Raw genomic sequence first — 22,411 nt, 5'->3', positions numbered from 1 at the left:
AGTGGGCTATGGCAGGGCTTGCACCATCGGTGTGCTTTTAGTAGGGTATGGCACCTACCCAGGTCCCTGTCAAACACCAACCATAGACTGTACATATCTAGTTGGGCTATCTGGTATTGCAGTACTTCTCCATCTACAGCTCGTTCAGATCCACTTCTGAACCTATTCTCCAGCAGGACCCTTAGAGCCCGCACTTAATGACTAAGTGCAACTTTTATTCCTGTGTTGACCTATTTCATATTGGTTAGGACGTATAGGCAGTTAGCTCTGTCTTTTCAGTTATTGTACCTTGGACAAGCACAATAAAGTGCAAAATTAAGGGCAAAAATAATTTTCTTTCTAATCAATTGATGATTAGGTAAGGAATTAAAGTATGAATATTAGCAGTAAAGAGAATGTCAATTTTAAATGCGATCATCTATTAAATGTTAGTTTTGTCAACTTTTTGGAGTGCATACGCATACAGATGAGCTAACAAACATGAACCGAGAGCCAAAAAGCTCAAATTTTGATTTCACACACACCCTAGACAACCACACCACTGGTATCCAAATAAGGGCTCTTGAGGGGTGACTAACTGATAAATATGGATGAGACAGTTTATAAAGAAGATTGAAAAGGATTGATAGACATTAGCAAATGGAGATTGCCCACAGCTGTCTCACATTTCTAAAGAGGACAGAATTTATTTTCTTTTATTTTCTTTTTTGATTTTTTTCCCCGTTACACACCCACGAAACCGTCACAGAGAATCTATCACATAACCCCGTATACAGTGAGACACAGATCCTTCTTATTGGACCAAACAGATGCATTGCCCGCGGCTGCAGCTGCCCACACACAGCTAAAACACACACACTTTTCCTTAGGGCTGAGCACAGGAGACTCCATATGCACTCAGCAGAGCATTAAAGCTTTACTTGAATGAATAGCGCTCTTTAAACGTGCTTCTTACAGCAGGAAGCTTCTGGGATGAGCTCACATGCCCAGATCAAACTTTTGATGGCTAAGTCTTGATGTTGTCATTTTACTGTAATAATGTTTGCTCATTGTAGACCTTGCCGATTAGTATCTCCAAGTTGTGTTATCTGCTGGATATTATTAAATGTTCTACCCTTGTGAAAAAGAAGTGCATTTTAGCATACCTTTTAAAAGTATTGTCTTTAAAAAATGGTTGTAAAGTGTACTGCCGAATATACTGATAAGCTTTTTTGGTAATGCAATTTAGTACATTTAAAATATAATAACTGTAAATGTAATATTGAGTAACACTACAATTGAAAAATGTCAGTCAACACATCAAAAAATGTACTTCTTTAAAGCATGACAAAAGATTATTAAAATGTAATGATTTAAAATGTACTTTACTAACTTTGGTAACACTTAATTCTACAGTGTCCTTGTTACACGTTACATGTAGTTACAATAGTAATAACTATAAATGATGCATAACTACATGCAGCTAACTCTAAACCAAACTCTAATCCTGACCCTATAGTAAATTTGTGGTAACACTTTCGTTATTTCAATAGTCCACTTTAGATATTCTACTAAAAATGAAATTAAATACACTTTATTATCCTCAAGAGTAAATTTGTCTTGGACTCAAGGTGCATTTGGATCCATAAACAATAAATGCAACAATACATAATAACAAATTTAAACACTTGATAATGTACTAACTATAGGTAACTTTGCAAGTACATGTCATCTAACTCTCAATAGATTATAAGTAGACTGTCTGCTTAATATCTGCTCACTCTATTTTGATGGTCTCCAAACATACATTTAACTGACTAGAAGTAACTTTGGAAGTACATGTCAAATTATTCTACTGACCCAAACCACAGTCCTAATCCAGGGGCACAAGTTACACACGTCTAACAGCTCTTGAAGCATAGAACACCAACAAGGGTTGCCAAAGGTGACAAAAGTGTTATCAATTGGGTGAACAACAGAAATAAAACATAGATATCTAGTGAGAATGTTGAAAAGAGTTTTGGGGGCAGAAGAACAAGCCTTTCCTAATGTGGAAATGTACATGCCCATGATCAGTTTCAGTTGGCAGTAGGAAAGACTCATATTAAGGAAGTTGAATGGACATATCAAGACACTCGGAAAGGAAATGTAGACCCTTTCTTTTGGCCAATTCCAGACAGAGGCAGACCTGGTCTATTGGACCCAAGCAACAGGGGAAGCGATGTGGTCGCATTGTAATGGATGGGGATGGGGCAAGAAAAGTCTTAAGAGGAATTGGACCTCAACAATCTTGAAATGGTGGGTCTAATAGATTGTATTGGAAACACACACCTAGGACTAGCAGGCCGCCTTGGAAGAGGGCGTCTAGTGTTTAATGAGCCTGATGTACATACCAAAGATGTTTTATTTAAAAAGAAAAAAAAGAGTCTTATTTGGGAGATTATATGGGTAGCAATTGTTTTCGCCTAATTCGATAAGTCTGAAAACATACCCTTTACAGGGGATTGGAGCTTAACCTAAACTTAAGGGACATAACCCAGGGATGTGTGCTGGAACCAAACACTAAACCTATTCCTTACAGGGGATTGGGGCTTAATTTAACCCCAGGCGGAGTAACCCTGTTCCATAACTGACCCTGTATCTGAACTGCGCCTTGACCTGTCATGGAGATTGAGACTCAATTAAACCCTAATAGCCCGGACCTTTTTTTTTAAATGGGGAGGGGAGGTAAAATCAGTGGAGGTAGTGGATCAGCACCATCACAAACACGCTCGGGCCAGTGCGAGTTACTTATTGTTAGTAAAATATCTAAAGTGGACTCTCAAAATAAAGTGGTACCATACAGGTAGTTAATTAATGCTCTGTAAATGTATAATTACACTGTAACAAGGACACCTTAAAATGAAGTGTAAACAAAACATTTATTTGAAATGATACAATCATGAAAGTGTACTCTTTAAGTACACATTATTTCATTAATATTATTGTATATGCAAATTTTATTAAAAATATACTTAATGGATTTGAGGTATTCTACAAGTGCACATTTAATATAATTAAGCAAACTTTTTCACAAAGCTCATATGTACTCACTTGGCATACACTTGTACATTTATGTATACATCCTTCACTGGGACGCTAGTATTATAAACTTGTGCATATGTATACATGTGTATATTTATATGTGTACTTACAGAATGGGAACCCAGATAACCCATACTGCAGCGGTATTGAGGGCGTTCTAGAAGCGTATTATCAGAGTCTGAAGTTTGTTCGTCTCTATGGACCAACATACTTCTCCCCTGTCATTAATCATGTAGCAAGGTGAGGCCAATTTTATTTAAACATTCTTAAACACTATTTATCACACTTGTTATTATTGCAAAGCATTGTTCATGGATGCGAAAGAGAAAAGATATGGGGAGTCCAATGGAGGCAAGAAGCTAAGAACCCATGTGCAGCTTTATTCCAAATAAACGTGAACCAATAAACAATAAACAAAGGCTTGGCTTGGCTTGACAAGAAACATGACCATAACCAGGACATGACAGAATCGAAGCAAAACTATATAAAATTAACTCCTGATTGAAACAATCAAGCATAAAACATGCAAATAAAAACACAGGATAATAATCAACTAAACAAGAAACAGGTGAGCCCAATCTGTAACCAAGGAAACAAACTCAGTTAGAAACCAAGAAAACAGAAACAAAGCACAGGAAAACAAGAAAACAGATACTAAATAACAAAAATAACTCACAGAGTCCCAGCAACTAATAATATGTACTCTACACATTTGACAATTACAGCCACACATTGTAAAATATCCCATCAAAGTTACAGTAATTAAAACAGCAGCTATTGCCAGAAATTCATTGTAAAACTATTGTGACAATCTTTCAGGTATAATGGGATGGAATTTTGGAGCTGTATATTTTACAACATATTCGATTCATGTGCCAAGCTATTCGAGCTATCAAAATATGCTTTGTATATACCAATATGTACTGACCATGATAATAAAGGTGATACAATAGAAAACCATATGAAGAATCATGTTGACACTAAAATAATGCAACAAACATTGACTTAGTAACAGAAAATGTTATATAAATTCCCCTAATGTATATTACTAATCACAAAAAGAAATACAACTTAACTAAAAGTAAAATATGTGATGTGTCACGCAGGGACATCTGGGAATGTCCTTTTATTCATTGTAAATTATATGGTAATTTATCATTTTGCCTTCAAAAACCATATATTTGACAGTAAAAGTATTCAGACACCTTTATTTTTTCCACATTTTGATATACTGCAGTATTAGGCTACAAATCTTTAAATGTTACACACTAAAATGTTATGTTATTGCATCCTAGTGCCTCATTAGAGAACCAATTGTAGACAAAAAGTGCATAATTGGAAAATTACCATAAATAGCATACCATCCAGGTACTTTTGACTTTTTTTTATGTACTTTTCTTTGTGACACTAGGATTTTAATTGTGATTCAGTCCTGTGTCTGTTACAAGGATATGAAGTAATCAGCTTTCTTCTCTGCAGATATGCATCATTAGTAAAGGATGGTTCAGAATACTTCATCCTCCTCATCATCTCTGATGGGGTCATCTCCGACATGGCTCAAACTAAAGAATCTATCGTAAACGTAAGTTCAAAAACACAGTTCTTGGAAACATTACACCATTCAGAAAAACAAAATGAAAAGACAAGTGTGGCATATTTCTTAAAATGACAATGAACAGCTGACACCAACTTTTGTGCTATTACTTTATTTTTCTAAACAGCAAGATTTTTACATAATGACCCATCGTGTCCCTAAGGCTACGTTCACATTGTCAGTCCAAATCCAATTATTTGTGTATCCAATTGGAATCTGATCTAAAATTATTGACCGTCCACATTGTGTACCGCATCTGTTCAGATCCGATTTGTGTGTCCCGTGGTGCTCTTTTGTTTTTCGAAAAATCTGCATTGGTTTCTATGGGAATTATGCTGCGTTTGGAAGGTATACGCCAAAAACAACAACAACCGCAACATGGAGGGGTTTGCATTACAGACATCATCTTGTCTTATTTACAACATGACAATGTGTCGCCGCCGTGCTGGACTACTGTGTGTTATGAGGCAGCGTCAGAAACGTATGAGGCTGGTATGTGCGGTGTCTCCGCTGGTCTCAAAACATGTCTCTGTTATTTTATCATTTTCTGCTCTTCCTGCACTTTGCAACAACACAAGCTTGTTTCTGCAATGACTTTCAGCATGTTTCCTATAACAAGATCTGATGTTTATGTTTTACTTGGCATGAGAAAGTCACATAAACCACGCAAAATCCGATCAGAGCAGTCAGACTGAAACTGGATCAAAGCTCAGGGAAGGAGGAGGCGGGAACCGGCGAACGTTTTACACACTTTAATCATGAAATGAACAAAGTCTGAACGTAGCCTTGGTTATGCCTCAACCCTGTTACTGTCTCGTTTGATCTGTGTTTGTGTTTGTTGAGTTGGACTTTGAGCTAGTTTTGCTCTCCTCCCAGTTCGTTTTTTTTGTCTCTGTTCATCTGTTGCCATAGTGTTTGATTTACCCTCATGTGTCACTTGTTTCTAGTTAATTATCTTGTTTAGTCTCTTGTGTTTGCCTGTGTATGTGGACAGTTTCAGTTGTCCCTTGTCCATTATTGTCAATGTATGCGTTTTGATAAGTTCTGAGACACCTGAGCATTTTGTTATTTTGATTTTGTTATTAATATAGACTTCTGCACATAGATCCTGCTTTTAGTTTCATCCTTTCCCTCAACCACGCTCTGAAGTGTAATAAAGACATCCTACAGAATTGAATTATTTGTCCAAATTTAATTTTATGTTTGTAACTTAGTTATGATCTTAAAATGTCAACCCTGTTTCCATGATTTTGTAATAGACAACTGGTAATTGTTTTTAAAAAGGAGCTTGTAGTTCTCTTACGAGAGGTTCTCTCGTATTGCGTAAGCTCTGCTTACGCAGCGGGAAAAGCCTTCTTTTCTCGAGATACTGAAACCAAAAATTATCCTTAATTTCATATATTGTCAACGCAGTGCGGCTGCAGGCAGCTGAGCTAGAGCGGCATACTGCGCGCTCATTGGCTGCCGCGCGGCAACTGCTTAAGCCTACCAGTGAGCCTGGCGTGACGTCACGCCCAATGAGGGCGCGCGCGACCTCGCGCGTCACAGCCCGCCAGAATGGGCGGCGTCAGAGCGTATATAAGGAAGGCTCGTAGGCTATATTCTCTGATTTCTGTCTTTTCAGCGAAGCACTCGCATCGCTGGTCTCTGAGAGGAAACCGTCGCCGTGGCCTTCTTGGATCAAGCTAACGAGCCAGCTTAGGACAGCCTGAGGAAGCCGGACGATCTCTTCGCCGCCTTCAGCCTGCCGTGCCAGCTCAGCTATCCGGCGATACATATCCTTCCGTGTTAAGCTCTTGTGTGTATTGCTTTTCTCCGCAGCACTCTAAAAGAGCACGAGGCGTTGTTTCAAATGCCTCGCACCACGTGCGGCTCATGCCGCTCACCGCTCAGCGACGGAGACCGCCATCTTCTCTGCGCTCTCTGCCTGGGACGGGATCATGCAGTCGTCGCGTTTTCCTCGGGCGGCTGCGAATGCTGTGAAGAGCTGCAGATGTCGACCCTGCGGGCTCGACTCGCCCTCTTTTCAGACGCCGCTCCTGCCGTTGCTGGGCCGCGAAAGAAAAAACGCCGCTCACAACGCCCACCGGAGCCTGAGACACGAGCCAAGGCCTCGCCGGAGCCTCTCCCGCGAGCCTCGCTCTCTCCCTCTCCGCCCCCGCTCCCCGACGCGCAGCCGACGGCTCTCGCCCTCGATGCCGTCGACACAGCGGATGAAGCGGACGACAACGATCGGCTGGACACATGCTCATTGTTAGCGTCGGACAGCGAGGCGTGGTCCGGCTCCGCCCGATCCGCCTCCTCCACCAGAGCTTCCAGCAGGGCTCCCGCCGGAGTGGAGGCCGAGCTTCTCCACCTCCTCACTATGGCGGTCGAGCGTTTGGGCCTCGAGTGGTCTGCGCCGGAGGTACCCCCGCCTAACAGACTTGATGGATGCTTCCTGACCACCAGTCGCCAGGCTCCAGCGTCTAGACCGGCGCCGTTTCTGCCTGAGCTCCACGACGAGCTTTCTAAATCCTGGAACGCTCCAGTTTCGGCCAGACTCCGCTCTCCGGCCTCATCGACTCTCTCCCGCGTGGACGGAGCCACGGAGAAGGGGTATGACCGGATTCCACCGGTCGAACAGGCGGTTGCAGCGCATCTTTGCCCCCCATCCGCGAGATGGCGCTCAAAGGTTGCCCTCCCGTCCAAAGCCTGCAGGACTACTTCGGCGTTCGCCAGCCGCGCTTTCTCCGCCGCTGGGCAAGCCGCCTCAGCTCTGCACACAATGGCGGTCCTTCAAGTTCTCCAGGCGGACCTCCTCCGCCAGCTTGACGAGGGAGAACTGGACAGATCGGCCCTAACCAACCTGCGCAGTGCGACGGACCTTTCCCTTCGCACGACTAAAACAGCAGCCCAAGCGATCGGACGATCCATGGCTTCGCTGACCGTCATCGAGCGCCACCTTTGGTTAACTCTCGCCGATATGGGGGAACAAGAGCGATCCGTCTTCCTGAACGCCCCGCTCTCGCCTACTGGTCTCTTCGGCCCGGCAGTGAGCGGCCTCGTGGACCGTTTTTCTGAGGTACAGAAAGCGTCACAGGCCATGAACCTCTTCCTGCCCCGCCGCTCGAGCTCCGCTGCAGGCCGCTCTAGCCAGCCTCCTGCACGCAGCTCCGCACAGCGGCCGTCTCGACCCCCAGACTCTAAGCAGCGCCAGCGCGGCCGCCCCAGGTCCCGCTCCACCAGCCAGCACAGGCCGCCGCCCCCGCGTGGGCCTCGGCCTAAGGTAACGCTGAAGCCCGAGCCTGCTAAGTCCTCCTAGCACCCGTCGGGAGGAAAAGACGGGCGGCTCCCGCCGCGGCCGGACCACCGTCAAAACTAAGATGTATCCCTCTGCCAGTCCCCTTGTCAAAGGCTACTGCAGTAGTGCCCACAGCAGCCAACGAGCCAGTTTCGCAACTCTCTCGCCTGCACACAAACGCCGTTTTTACGGCGACCCAGATAAATCGAATAAAGAGTGTAATGTCTGGTCAGACGGCTCACGCCGTCAGTGTTATGAGTGTAGTAAACATGCCCACTTCCCAGTGCTCATCACTACACACAAGCACAAATTCCCCTGTGTACCCCACAGAGTGCACTCACATAAAGCGCGCTACGGCCGCTCGAGTGATAACTGTAGGTCACGTGCCCACACTTCAGTGCTCACACCTACACAGTGCTCGCTCTGTCTCACACGCTTGGGTAACGGAACATTCTGCCACTGGCCGCGTGTTAATACAGAGCCCTGTGCCCGCTACACAGCACGCACACTCTCAGTTAAACATGTACGAGCCAGCCACCGGCTGTGTGTTAATAAAGAGCCCTGTGCCCGCTACACAGCACGCACACTCTCAGCTAAACATGCACGAGCCAGCCACCGGCGGTGTGTTAATAAAGAGCCCTGTGCCCGCTACACAGCGCGCGCACCCTCATGTACACACGCACAAGTCAGCCACCGGCTGTGTGATAATAAAGAGCTCTGTGCCCGCTTTACAGCACGCACACTCTCCGATAAACATGCACGAGCCCGCCCCGCTTCTGCGCCGCGAGCCGTCTCACAAAACGCTCTCTCACAGCGCTGTTCAGCCGGCTGCCGCCATCTGCGAACCCCCGTTCCCCCTCACTGCCACTGCGCGATGCGCGCTTACACCGCCACAGATTCCCCGTCCCGCGCTGTGCGACGGGCGAGAGTCAGAGGCGATTCGACCCCTAGCTATGAGTGCGAATGCATGGAAAGCTATCCAGGGTGTGTCGAAGTGGGTACTGAACACAGTGATAAAGGGCTATTCGCTTCAATTCGCTCGCCGCCCTCCGCGCTATCGCGCTCGGGCCGAGACTACAGTGAAAGCGGATGCAGCGCATCTGCTTCACACAGAAATAGCGAATTTGCTGCGCAAAGGGGCGATAGAACGGGTTCTCCCTCCGGGTTCCGAGGCAGGCGTATACAGCCGCTATTTCCTCGTACCCAAGAAGGGCGGAGCACTCAGACCTATATTGGATCTGAGATATTTGAACAAAACGCTTATGAAACGGCCGTTCAAAATGCTCACAACCAGTCAAATCCTCGCGCAGATTCGCCCGGGGGACTGGTTCATATCTCTCGACCTGAAAGACGCGTACTTTCAGATTCAGATTATACCCCGTCACAGGCCATTCTTGAGATTCGCCTTCGACGGCCAGGTATATCAGTACACCGTCCTGCCGTTCGGCCTATCCCTGGCACCCCGTACATTTACGAAGTGCATGGATGCGGCTCTCGCACCCCTGAGATCGAGGGGAATGCGAATCCTGAACTATCTGGACGATTGGCTCATTATAGCGCACTCGGCGGAGGAACTAGTTTCCCACAGAGAAGCGCTTCTCGGTCACCTGCAAAGCTTGGGTCTTTCCGTGAACTGGGACAAGAGCTCTTTAGCCCCCAGCCAGTCTATCACTTTTCTGGGTATAGATCTGGACTCGGCGGCAATGACAGCCAGACTGTCCGCACAGCGCGCGCGCTGTGTTCGACACCTCGCCGCCTCCTTTCAGGAGGGAAAAGTTTTTCCATTGAAAACTTTTCAGAGGTTGCTGGGCCACATGGCATCAGCAGCAGCTGTCCTGCAGCTGGGTTTACTCCGAATGCGTCCGCTTCAACGCTGGCTAAAAACGGAGACGCCCCGCAAAGCATGGATTTCAGGCCGTACTCCAATCGGAGTGACTCAGCGCTGTGTTACAGCCCTGCAGCCCTGGCTGACGGCCGAATGGTATCAGCGGGGAGTGTCGATGGGAACCATCGCACACCGCAAAGTGATCTCGACAGACGCGTCCAACATGGGTTGGGGAGCGACTCACGAAGGCAGTCCGATTTGCGGCCCGTGGTCGAATACGGAGAAAGACCTTCACATAAACTGTCTAGAGATGCTGGCGGTCGAGAAAGCGTTGAAGCACTTTCTACCGCTTATACGGGGACACCATGTGCTAGTTCGCTCGGACAACATGTCAGTGGTGTCGTACGTGAACCGCCAGGGTGGAATCAAATCCAGAACCCTGTGCGCGCTCGCAGAGCGCCTCCTATCCTGGGCTCAAGGCCCGTTGCGCTCCCTAAGGGCAGCTCATGTACCCGGTCGTTTGAACGACGGCCCGGACAGACTGTCCAGGGACAACGTTCCCCCAGGGGAATGGTCTCTACACCGCCAGACGATACAGACGCTTTGGCGTCGTTTCGGCGAAGCGAAGATCGACCTCTTCGCCACGAGCGAGAATGCTCAGTGCCAGAGGTTCTTCTCGAAAAGGGAAGACGCGCTGGCCCAGACCTGGCCCAGCGCCCCGCTGTACGCGTTCCCACCGATCTCGATGCTACCTCAAGTGCTAGCGAGGATCAGGAGTTTGAACTGCGCAGTGCTCCTCATAGCCCCGCGTTGGGAAAACCAACCATGGTTCCCCGAGCTAATGAGACTGGCAGACACAGCCCCATGGCCGATTCCGGTGAGGAGAGATCTCCTCTCTCAAGCCCGAGGCTCGATTCTGCATCCCCATCCAGAGCACTGGTCTCTGCATGCGTGGATAATCAACGATTACTCGTTGGCTTGCCAGAAGGGGTAATTAACACGATCACGCAGTCCAGAGCCCCCTCGACGAGGCGGCTCTATGCGTCTAAATGGTCAGTGTTTAACAAGTGGTGTGTGAATACGGGTTCTAATGCTCGAACCTGTGGAGTTCCACAGGTACTGAAATTTCTCCAAGAGATGTTGGACGCGGGCAGGTCCCCCTCCACGCTCAAGGTTTATGTCGCGGCCATAGCAGCGTTCGCTGAGTCGGCGCGCGGCCGTGCACTGGGCAGAAATGAACTCATTACCCGCTTTCTACGCGGGGCCAGGAGAATGAACCCTCCACGGCCCCCGACGGTTCCTATTTGGGACCTGTCCCTGGTCCTGGAGTCCTTAAAAGCGCATCCCTTTGAGCCTTTGGACTCAGTGGAGTTGAAATACTTGACGCTTAAGACCGTTTTTCTGCTAGCTCTGGCTTCAGTTAAACGTGTGGGAGATTTACACGCGCTGTCCATCAGCGCGTCGTGCCTCGAGTTTGGACCTAACGACTCGTTAGCCATTCTCAAACCGAAGCACGGCTATGTCCCCAAAGTGTTAGGCACTCCCTTCAGGACTCAGGTCGTTACCCTATCGGCTCTGCCGTCCTCCAGCAGTGAGGAAGGGGTTAACTGCCTTTGCCCGGTCAGGGCGTTAAGGTGTTATGTGACGCGCTCTGCAGCCTTCAGGTTCTCAGAGCAGCTTTTCGTTTCGTTTGGCGGGCGCACCAAGGGTCGCGCCGCTTCGAAACAGACACTGTCCAGATGGATAGTAGACGCTATTGCAGCAGCTTATGCGTCAAAAGACCTGCAATGTCCGTTAGGCATACGGGCTCATTCCACCAGAGGCATGGCCTCATCGTGGGCATGGTCCAGTGGGATTCCATTGATGACATTTGTAAGGCGGCGGGCTGGGCGTCCCCCTCCACATTTGTTAGGTTTTATAACCTGGAAGTTCCCGCTATGCAGGCTAAACTTCTGTCAGTCTAGTCGTGATTCGTGTCCTGCCCAAGGGTCAGGCTGTATTTCCGATTAGCTTGTCTGTTGAGCTGCACGCTCAGGGTATCAGTTAACATGAACCGGCAGTGCCGTTCTGTGTTTTTTCCCTATGTGTGCTTATGAACATGTGTTGGCCCGCACCGCTGGCCACCTGTTTAATCACCTCTATGTTTTTCTATGAGTCATATGTGATTGTTAGGCTCGCACGGCGTGGACAAAGGGTTCCCGCTGCGTAAGCAGAGCTTACGCAATACGAGAGAACCTCTCGTAAGAGAACGATACTTGGTTACTCACGTAACCTCGGTTCTCTCTAGAGAGGGAACGAGTATTGCGTTCCCTGACCGTGCTGAGCCTATCGCTCGCGTCGCTTCAGTCGACAGAAAACAGAGAATATAGCCTACGAGCCTTCCTTATATACGCTCTGACGCCGCCCATTCTGGCGGGCTGTGACGCGCGAGGTCGCGCGCGCCCTCATTGGGCGTGACGTCACGCCAGGCTCACTGGTAGGCTTAAGCAGTTGCCGCGCGGCAGCCAATGAGCGCGCAGTATGCCGCTCTAGCTCAGCTGCCTGCAGCCGCACTGCGTTGACAATATATGAAATTAAGGATAATTTTTGGTTTCAGTATCTCGAGAAAAGAAGGCTTTTCCCGCTGCGTAAGCAGAGCTTACGCAATACTCGTTCCCTCTCTAGAGAGAACCGAGGTTACGTGAGTAACCAAGTATCGTTTTACTGCCTTGAGCACAAGATTTATAATGTCAAATGGGGTTTATATGCAACAAACTTATGTATTCTGTAAAACGGGTTGCATCGCTATCGGTTCAGGTCTTTTGAATGTGTTTCATTGAATATAGAGCTGTTTTACTGAAGATGTCTTCAAAGGAGCTACCAAAGATGAGCATAATCGATGTCCGTTGAAATGCAGATTGAAGTTTTTTATTTTCTTAACATCTCTTAACATTTATTTTTTTCTAGCTAGGTTAGCTGATTGCCTTAAAAGTCCATAGATATCGGCGTCAGTTAACACTTTCTCCGACAAACGGATGTGATAAGACCTGTTTTCCTGTTTGTTCATGTGATGTTCGACACCAAGCCTATTAAACTGTAAAATGGTCAGCCCTGTTACTGTCCACCCTGTTTTCTTTCTGAAGGCATAAATATGTCCCCAGCATATACTGTATATGGTACCATGCAAAATGATCCTTAATAAAAAAAAGTCCAAGTTTGTTTACTTTGTAAACAACAGGCCTAACCATTCATCATTCTAATCACTACAAGAGATTATTGGATGAAGAATGAGACAATCATTGCACTGAATAAAACAGAAGAATTTACGCCCACTTACAAAAGTTGTTGATTCCTCTTTGTGGATACTATTACAACAAGTATACATAATTAGAAAAATGCCTTAAATTGAATCCATTTGTCTTTCCTTCAAAACACGTCAACCGAGGCACTGAAATGTGATGTTGTACAGACTGTGATGGGCAGAGACTATTTGAACAGTGGCAAGAGTCGTTCATAATGTGTCAGTGTGCAGATGAGCAAAGAACATTACATGAGCTTTATGAATGTGCCTCATATTTCCATAATTACATCCCACTGGCTGCCACCCCATGGCACTTTCCTCAAATATGGTATAAAGTAAGGCTCAAACTTTAAATACATTTAAATCAAATTTATAAGATATAAAAAATAAACTACAGAATGCGTAACAGGGTTGCAAATTTGTATATTTTCAACTAAAATTGAGCCATCATTTAGAAGGGGCCTACGTCTTTGTAGTTATTGATAAATATAAAACATGAATGGTCTTCTTTTTTTTCTTAAAATACCTTGGTAACAGGGTTGAATAGTAGATTTTGACAAATACATTCAACAAATAATGTGTGTTAAAATTGAGAAAACTGAATAAGATTATTTACTTGTCCTGCTGGTATGCTAGATGACCGGTCCAAAAGATGACCCTTCCTGTATGTCACAAAGGTCACAAAAACTTGTTTTATATAAATAAATCATATGGTAACAGGGTTGAACATAAAATGCAGGACAAAGCTAAATATTACATTTTTGATCATTCAAATTAGTTATAATAAAGAAAATATAGTCATTTAAAGTGTTTATTAGCTATTAGTAAATTAGCCATTGCTTTAAAAAAAACAGTTTGCACTCAATGCAACATTATGACTACAAGTCTGTTTTGTGCATGTTTCATTATGCAAATGTTGAATTAAATGAGGAGTGTATTCTTGGGGGTCTTGTTTTAATGAACTCTTTCCTTCTGTTCAAGGCCTCTAGTCTTCCCATGTCAATTATAATCGTTGGAGTCGGGCCGGCCGAATTTGACGGTAAGATGAGAGAGATGAGTGTGTCTTTGAGGATGTGTGAAGATGTGATATCAGTCCAGTCCATGAGAGACTCAGAAGACCAGATCAGATCAAAAGAGAAATCTGTTTCACACATGTTCCAGTGAGACCAATCAGAATTTTTCCAAAACGTCATTAGTAGTGTGTGTACTATTAGAGCTTTGATTTTTCCATTGGCTTATCAGTTCATTCCTTAACTAACCCTGCACCTCTCCTTTCATCTGGTAAATGTGTGATCCAGTTACTTTTGGTTAAACGTTTCTCTCTGCCTATTGTGGATTTGTATAATTTCATATTATTTGTATTGTAATAGCGCAATTCAATACGAATAATTTGTTCGTCAATATGCATGTAAACAAATCAACTGCAGTATCTCCATAAAAGTAAATAGAATACTATACCCTTTCTTTTGTAATCATTTTTGTAATCACGCATGTCGAATGACCTCTAACCCGACCTTTTTACAGTCTATGAACCCGACGCATGACAAATTACCTCTGACCCTGACCTCTGACCCGGCGCATGACGAATGGCCTCTAACCCGACGAATGACCTCTGACCCGACGCATGATGAATGACCTCTGACCCAACGAATGACCTCTGACCCGACGCATGACGAATGACCTCTGACCCGGCGCATGACGAATGACCTCTGACCCGACGCATGACGTAGGATGTAGGAGTAGCATAAGCTTTGACGCCTCTCGTGGTTCAAACAAACAGCGGTGGGCAACAAACTCAAGCTCCTCCCACATTTCTCTTTAATAAATCCCGTTTTTAGACTTCTAATTCGTAACTGGTGTTTTGTTTTGTTAAATAGACACGCGTAAGGCCGTTACCGGAAGCCACTGATTATAGTTTATAAAGTTATAAATATGGATATTTTTCTTACACCCCCCTCTCTGACCTTTACAATTAAATAGTTGCTACTGTACCTTTAAGACTTCTATATGTAAATTACTTTATGAACCTGGCGTATAGATAGTTTTGCGGTTAAATTTTAATAAACGTTGTGTACTGGGGTAGAAGTTTTGCATTCTGAAAGTTAGGGTTCCTACACACTAAACAAAGCCCTAATGAAGCTTTACTCAAGTGGAGATGCAGTGAATTGGAACAGTTTCTCTGCTTTTGGTCACATGACAGGGTGTTACTCTCACAAACCCTTGCATTTGTCCTCTGAGTTCGTCCTCGCTGCATTCGTCCTCACCATCCCCAATGAAATCAGAGGATTAGTGGTGTCATAAACAGTAGAGAGAAAAAAATCCAGATTTCCATTAAATAGTGCCTTTACGTCAAAACTAAAAACCTTGGTCTTTGCTGGGCTCACAATTTGTATAATGTTTGATAATTCGTTTTTCCTTTAATGGAGATAAAAACCTGATTTATATGCAGCTCCCAGTGTTCTCGTTATCTCAGCACAGTCATGATCTGCTCTTTGAACTCATTTCACAGCTGCTGCTGCTGCTGCATTAAAGGATGTGTTTGAACTCGTATGAAATCAATGATAGCACACTTCAATATAACAGCCTGAGTCGAGTGGAAGCACCACATGATTGTTTTTCCTGTGGCATTTTCTTCCATTTGACAGAGATGATTGAACTAGATGGAGATGAGGTCAGGATATCATCCAGGGGTCGCTTTGCAGAGAGAGACATTGTGCAGGTGAGTTTTCCAGCCGTGAATCTCATGTATCTTTGGACTGAAATAGTAAGGCAGTATTCCAGGTGATTTTAACCTGATATCTACAGCATTTGAAGCAGATATTGTGGTAATTACTGGACAATATCTTTTGGATATGAGGTAATGTTACAACATAGTAAAAGGGTAACAAACATTTCTGCTTTTAAATGCTTACTGCTCTTGTGAAAAAGAAGTACACTTTTGCATTCATTTAAAGAGAGAAATTCTATACTTTAAAATAATTTACTTTGTGTGAAAACTAAATGTAATGTTTTTGGACACTTAACTGCATGTTAACTGCAATTAGATGAAAACTTATTAAAGTTTAAATGTATATTAGTTGCAGTTAGCTGAACTTTAGAGTGCTTTTTGATCCAGTGACATCGTTATTTGTAATTTCATAATTACACATTTCATAATTACACCTCTTCTGTTGTCTTTGAAACATCGTTAACGTGTACTGGTTAAAGGATTTGAGGTAAAATACGATATACTTTGTCATTTCTATTGAAACTTGTATGTGATGTATTTAAGTATATTAACCAAATAACAAACTACAGTTAAAATTGTAATCAAGCACTTTACATGTGCTTTAGACTTACAAACTACACTGTTTAAAAAAGTACTGAAGTGTGTCATGAAAGTGTTTTTTATATAATTCATATATTATCCACAAGTTTTTAGTATACTACAATTGCATATTAAATACAATTAAGCGCACCTCTCTTTTTACGTTGGTGTTCACCTAGACTTCCATTAGATGTAATTTAAGCTTAGTTTTACAAACTAGAGGATGTCAAAGTGATTTTCTGTAGTTATTGACAGCGCATTCCTCCTAAATCTCAGTCTGATCTCTCCTCAGTTTGTTCCTTTCCGAGACTACATTGATCGCAGAGGGAATCACATTCTCAGCATGGCCCGTCTGGCCAAGGACGTTCTTGCGGAAATCCCAGACCAGTTCCTCCAGTACACGAGGAGCCGAGGCATCAAACCTCAGCACTCGTCCCACTCCACCTCGTCCAAACCCCCGTCGACACTCGTGCACCCGCTGCAGACGCAGATCTGAGTGATCGCACAAACATACGGTTCACTGTCACTCTCAGGATCACACACGGCCTGTCTGAGTGAAACGCCGCTCTTACGCATGCTGTCTTTCAGTGTGTAGGGTGACGTTAGGGAACTTTACGCCCGGCACTGTCCTTTGTCGGGTGTACTGAGGTTTCAGAAGGTGGATTAGACTGTTTTAAAGTATCGAGTGGCCTCTTCTGTCAGTCAAACATCAGATATGACTCCACAGTCTCTGTCTCGCATATTATCTCCGGTTCTTGTGTCTGACAAACTTCGACAGACGTTTACAATTGTACCGTTTTTTACAAATGGATGTTTTTTTGTACCTCATGAAAACTCTGAGCTGCTTAACAATGGAATTTACTCATTTTATTACATGACATTGTAAATAGAGCGAGTGTGATTTTAGAAAAAGCATGAATCCACCCTTGGTACAAAACTGAGAGAAACTTTCACCAAGTTGTGCGAGGCCTTGGTTTTCATTTTAATGTACAGTATTCGCTTTAAATTATTTTACTATTTCGGTATTCCGTATTCTTGGTCATTTGACGGCCTCAAACTGTAACGAATTTGTGCTTAGCTTTCACGGCACAAGCACAGCACAGAGATTTAACAGGAAAAGCCTTACTCTACGTTAAAGGAACCGTTCAGCCAAAATGAAAATCATGTCATCATTTACTCAGACCCAAGTCATTCCAAACATGTAAGATTTGGATTTATAACATAGAATTGTTACACATTTTAATAGTGATCTTAATTTCTACATTTAATTAAATGCTGTGTGTCACTAATGTCAGTCATCGAGCAATTCCACAAAATGTAGTTTATTGTTATGGAAAGAGAAATATTTAACTGTGAAGGTTAGTTTATGGTTATACAATAACAAAAATAAGCATTAGAGAGCATTCTGTGTAAGTTTTCATTAGGTTATCACAAAAAATCTCCCTGCAACAAGGAACATTAGTTTATAGTTATATAGATGAAACCTAAAATGAATGAATGAATGAACGAACGAACAAACATTTCATGTTTTTGGGTCCCAGACAGCAACATAGTGTCGGCCTAGATCCGGCCCACTTCTGGTATGTGTGGAATCCACGTGTAGCAGATGTGGGCCGGATCTGGGCCGACACTATGTTGCTGTCTGGGGTCATTCCTACAGTTTAGTGGGTTTCACTTGAAAGTCAAATTCCCATGTCCCCAATCATGTTTTCTAAATTAAGGTTACATATATATTTCTAAATGAGTAATTTTGAGTATTAGTTTGTTCATTTACTTATTCTCTTTGACGTAAAGTACTTTGTTTTATGTGTAAAACTAATTTATGTGTTAAATTAGTTTATGTCCCTAAATCTCCTAATTTCCTTGTAGGGAAAGCAACTCCAAGAACAAAGTAAGAATCAGTCATAAACTTTTCTCTCTTTTCCTCATTTTAAAAGACTTATCTAATAGCGTAAAACATAACATGTCCACCCTGTTGTGCCAATTTATACTGGACTTGAAATTCTATATTAAAATTCTTCCTAAATGTAAATCTTCTGCTAGCATGTTATTCTGTCCTAGCTAAAAATGGGCTTTATTAGCTTAAAACATTCACCCTGTTATGGTCCACCCTGTTAAACATTACATATATTACTGGATGGACAGATTTCATAGAATTTATAAAAAAAAATATATATATATTTGGTCGGAATTATTAGGTGATAATGGCCTGAGCTTGACCAGTGTGTTTTTTTATGATAGACAGACATTTTCTCCCTCTGACAAGACTAAAAAATAATTGAATTAAAAAAACAAAAATCAACAAACCTGGTCAGCCCAAAATCCACAAAACTGTAGGAATGACCCTTTTATTAGGTTGTCACAAAAAACCTCTCTGCAATGTTCTTGAACAAAAAATTAAAACCTAAAAAGAATGTTCTTAGAACGTAAGGAATATCGGGAACCATGTTCTGTGTATGCTGAACATAGTGATTACACTGGGTCTGTTTCTCACACAAAGCTTCAGAAGATTTGGATTGGACTGTAAAAACAGCTCTGGTACCCACTTACTTCACTTGTATGGATAAGAACAGCATTCACATTGTACTAAATGTCTCTTTAGAACATCAAGTGTGTTTGGCATTATATGAGACTGAGTAAATGTCTAAATTTTCAGTTTTGGTTGAACTATTCCTGTAAAGACAGAACTGTAGCTACTCTCAATATCTGTATCCAAGCACAAAAATGCAAGCACAGCCTCATACAGAAGTAGCATATGCTTTGTTTGCATGCATTAGTCTTAATTGCATGCAGTTTTGAAGCACACACTGTTATACTGAGTTCAAAACAATGAGATTTGTTCATTGGGTCATTCTACAATTGTGGTGGCAGATGCTTTTGCTTTTGGACAACAAAATGTCAATCTGCAATATACACTGTTCCTATAGAAAACCATTTTAGAAAATTATAGATTTTTTTTTAATTAAAATTCAACTGTAACTTCTTTGGGGGAAAAAAAATAGAGAAATAGATTATTTTACATTTTAAATTGTTAAAAGGTTTTACTGTCATGCTGATAAAATTTATTTTTGATATATTGATAGAGTAATAATATCAATGCTTGTATTTTTTGTGATGCATCTTGTTATTAATTGTTATCTTGTAATTAATCATGAACTGTCAGTGGCATTAGTCAATAATTTTAATGGTTCCTATTAACTTCCTTATTAATGGTTCCTAATTTTAGTGTAAAGCACTTTTAAAATAGAATAAATATTTAATATCAACCTGAAATGAAAAATAATTCAAATTAAGAATGCATGGCATATTTAAAGGTGGTATATGTAAGAACTTTCATGCATTAACCGCTGTTGTATTGCCATTGCGTGAACAGCTTATAAGGAAACTTTAAAACACGTCTCAGCTAACACATGTAACCATGGTTCCCTGAGAAGGCGAGACACTGTGTCCTCTAGAGGACACTATGGGGAACGCCTCCAGCATGGCCGGTGTCTGAAGCATGTTTAAACAATACTTTATTGGATATCAATACAATATCATTGGACGATGACAGACAGTGACGTCACTACCGATGTGATCGTGAGTATAAAAGGGCACCTGTATTAGACGTAATCAACTTCTTTGTCAAAAGGAGACGTAGACAGGCATGCCCGATGCATGGGAATGAGAGGCAGTGTCTCGTTCACCTTCTCAGAGAACCATGGTTACATGCTTAACCTTAGACATTCCCTTTCGAATGGGAACTCGCACTGCATCCTCTAGAGCATTGTTTCTCAACCCTGCTTCAACACTGCACATTTTATTTGCCTCCCTAATCAAACACACCTGATTAAACTCATCAGCTCATTAGAAGAAACTCCAGGACAAAATGTGCAGTGTTGGTCCTCCAGGACCAGGTTTGAGAAACACTGCTCTAGAGGACACTATGACCACTTCGCAATGCAGAGGGAATAACTGCCTAATTGGCTGTGACAAGCACAAACAAGGACTCAACAGACTTATATTTCGGAGTCAGATTCCCTCAGGTCCCTCAGAAACTCAGGTCCACAGAACTGTCAGTGACACTATTCCCTATGGCTAGCACCTAAGCTCCAAGCCCTAAGACGGGTGGAGCTCAAAGATCTGGTAATGCCAACCTTTATGCCAGACATTATCTTTAAGGGAATACTGGCACAGGGAAACAATGGTTCCCTCGCCTGTCACTCACAACCTAAGGGAGCTGTCTTACTTAAAGGACCCGCTATCAGGGGGAGACAGCTTCAACCTTAGTATTGACTCATGAAGGGACCGTCTGCTTAGAGACCCAACCTCTGGGGAGGTAACCGCAGCTTCATGAAATATAAGGGAGCTGCCTACTTGTTGAACCTTCAATTACTGTAATGGCAGGCACCAACCTTATAGGGGGATCTGGTCCAACCCCTCAACACCACAGGGGAGCGTTTTAGTTGCAAAATGCTCAACCCTGTCTGACTTAGAGTCAGCATCTCGTAAGGCCAGCACTCCTGAAGGGTGCTCAACCAATAAGAAGAGATGAAAAGCTCAGGCGAAACCACTTCTCACCAGAGCCCAGAGATGGTTTCTCTGGGGAGCTGAGGACTCTGGATTCTGCATCTTAGGGTAAACTGCCTGTTGAAGAACTCTTAATAGGGAGGCAGTTTCATCTAGATAAATAAAGGAGCCTCCTACTTAGGGGACCCCAATTCTGGGTGAGGTAGCCATGACTTCAGCAAGCCATGACTCAACCACAAGGGATCTGCCTGCTTATAAGACCCCATTCAGGGGTCAGCTGCAACCCTGAAACTTCAGCATATCACAAAAGGGAGCCACCAACAAAATCTTAAAGGAGGCGGTTGCCCCTAGGTTAACAAGGGAGACTGCGAGTCCTTGAAAGCTTTGACAAGGACCCTGCTTAGAACCCAGGGGAAGGTGCAACTCGTTCTACCAGACTCAAAGGGGGCTTCCGGAAGCTTAAGCAATTTTGGGGAATCCCACACCTTGGTAACACCCAAGGGAGCTTCCTTCTTACTGAACCCAACACTAGGGAGAGGAAGCTACTGCCTTGTAGGTATTGAGGAGCTTCCTACTTAAAAAAGAACCCTTCAGGGGTGAGGATACACCATTAAATACCCATGAAGGATCTACCTAATTAATGGAACCTAAGGGGCCGCCTGCTTAGGGTCCCAACCTCTGGGGAGGCAGCTGCAACTTCACGAGATATGAGGGAGCTGCCTACTTAAGGAACCCACCATTAGGGGGAGGCAGAGAGCCTCTCTTCCGTTCATTGACATGAATGCTTACCATGTTCAGGATAATGCTGTGAAAGCCATTCTGGATTGTAATCTCAATGTGTCTTGCAAAGAAAAGGGGTAAATTCAAACAATAGTCTCACATAGCCAGATCTGTAGTTTAGTCTGTAGTCTTAAATCAAGAGGAAAGTGCGCAGCACATATTTACATATTTATCTAAACATTGCTCTCAGCAGTGTGGACAGGTCAGGATGTTTACTAAACATATATCACTGCAAGGGTGTTCCTAACTTCTTTTTACTTCTAAGCGAAGGACGAAAAATAGCTTTGCCGTGAGTTTATCGGGGCCTTGATTCGCGTTCAATCTCTTGTATGTTACGTGTGCATGAGTGTGAGCTGGAAATGAGATCACAATTCTAGAATGACCCAATTAAATGGCAGAAAATTATCTTCAAAATATCACATGGATCATCAAGAGAAAAAAAATTATATAAAAATGTTCAGTTCTCAACCAAACAATGTTCAGTAACACCTGGTCAAACTGTCTTTAATGAAAACAAAAAGCAACTTACCGTACTTAGCGTGACTCTCGAGATCAAGAGCTCAGATGTGCTCCTTCTGCTCTATACCCTTCATATTTCAGGAAGAAAAATACACTAACCAGCCTTTACCCCAGCAACCCCAGGAAAAAATAACTCAAACACAGGCACAGAGTTCCGACTTCATTTATTTAACATGACAGTAAGTCAACTTCAAACTCACACCCACTCGCACTGCATCTATGCTGTGTTATCTATATAAATCATGCAGAAA

The 22,411-nt window shown here is 43.4% G+C and overlaps 1 protein-coding gene across 1 annotated transcript in view; it reads left to right on the top strand.

Annotated features, from left to right (window-relative positions):
- Window positions 1-17,884, top strand: part of cpne8 (copine VIII) — a 58,374-nt gene extending 40,490 nt beyond the window's left edge. Inside the window, exons 16-20 of the mRNA XM_084094700.1 lie at window positions 3,176-3,303; window positions 4,543-4,645; window positions 14,027-14,084; window positions 15,691-15,764; window positions 16,645-17,884. Of these exons, the coding sequence (XP_083950826.1) occupies window positions 3,176-3,303; window positions 4,543-4,645; window positions 14,027-14,084; window positions 15,691-15,764; window positions 16,645-16,848 (567 nt within the window). The 3' untranslated portion in view covers window positions 16,849-17,884. The remainder of the gene's footprint in view (window positions 1-3,175; window positions 3,304-4,542; window positions 4,646-14,026; window positions 14,085-15,690; window positions 15,765-16,644) is intronic.
- Window positions 17,885-22,411: the final 4,527 nt, after the last annotated feature.

This window comes from Abramis brama (genome assembly GCF_963993115.1).
Source record: "Abramis brama genome assembly, chromosome: 20".
Classification (NCBI taxonomy): Eukaryota; Metazoa; Chordata; class Actinopteri; order Cypriniformes; family Leuciscidae; genus Abramis; species Abramis brama.
The sequence above is the reverse complement of the archived record's forward strand: the minus strand, read 5'-3'. Positions and strand labels throughout refer to the sequence as shown.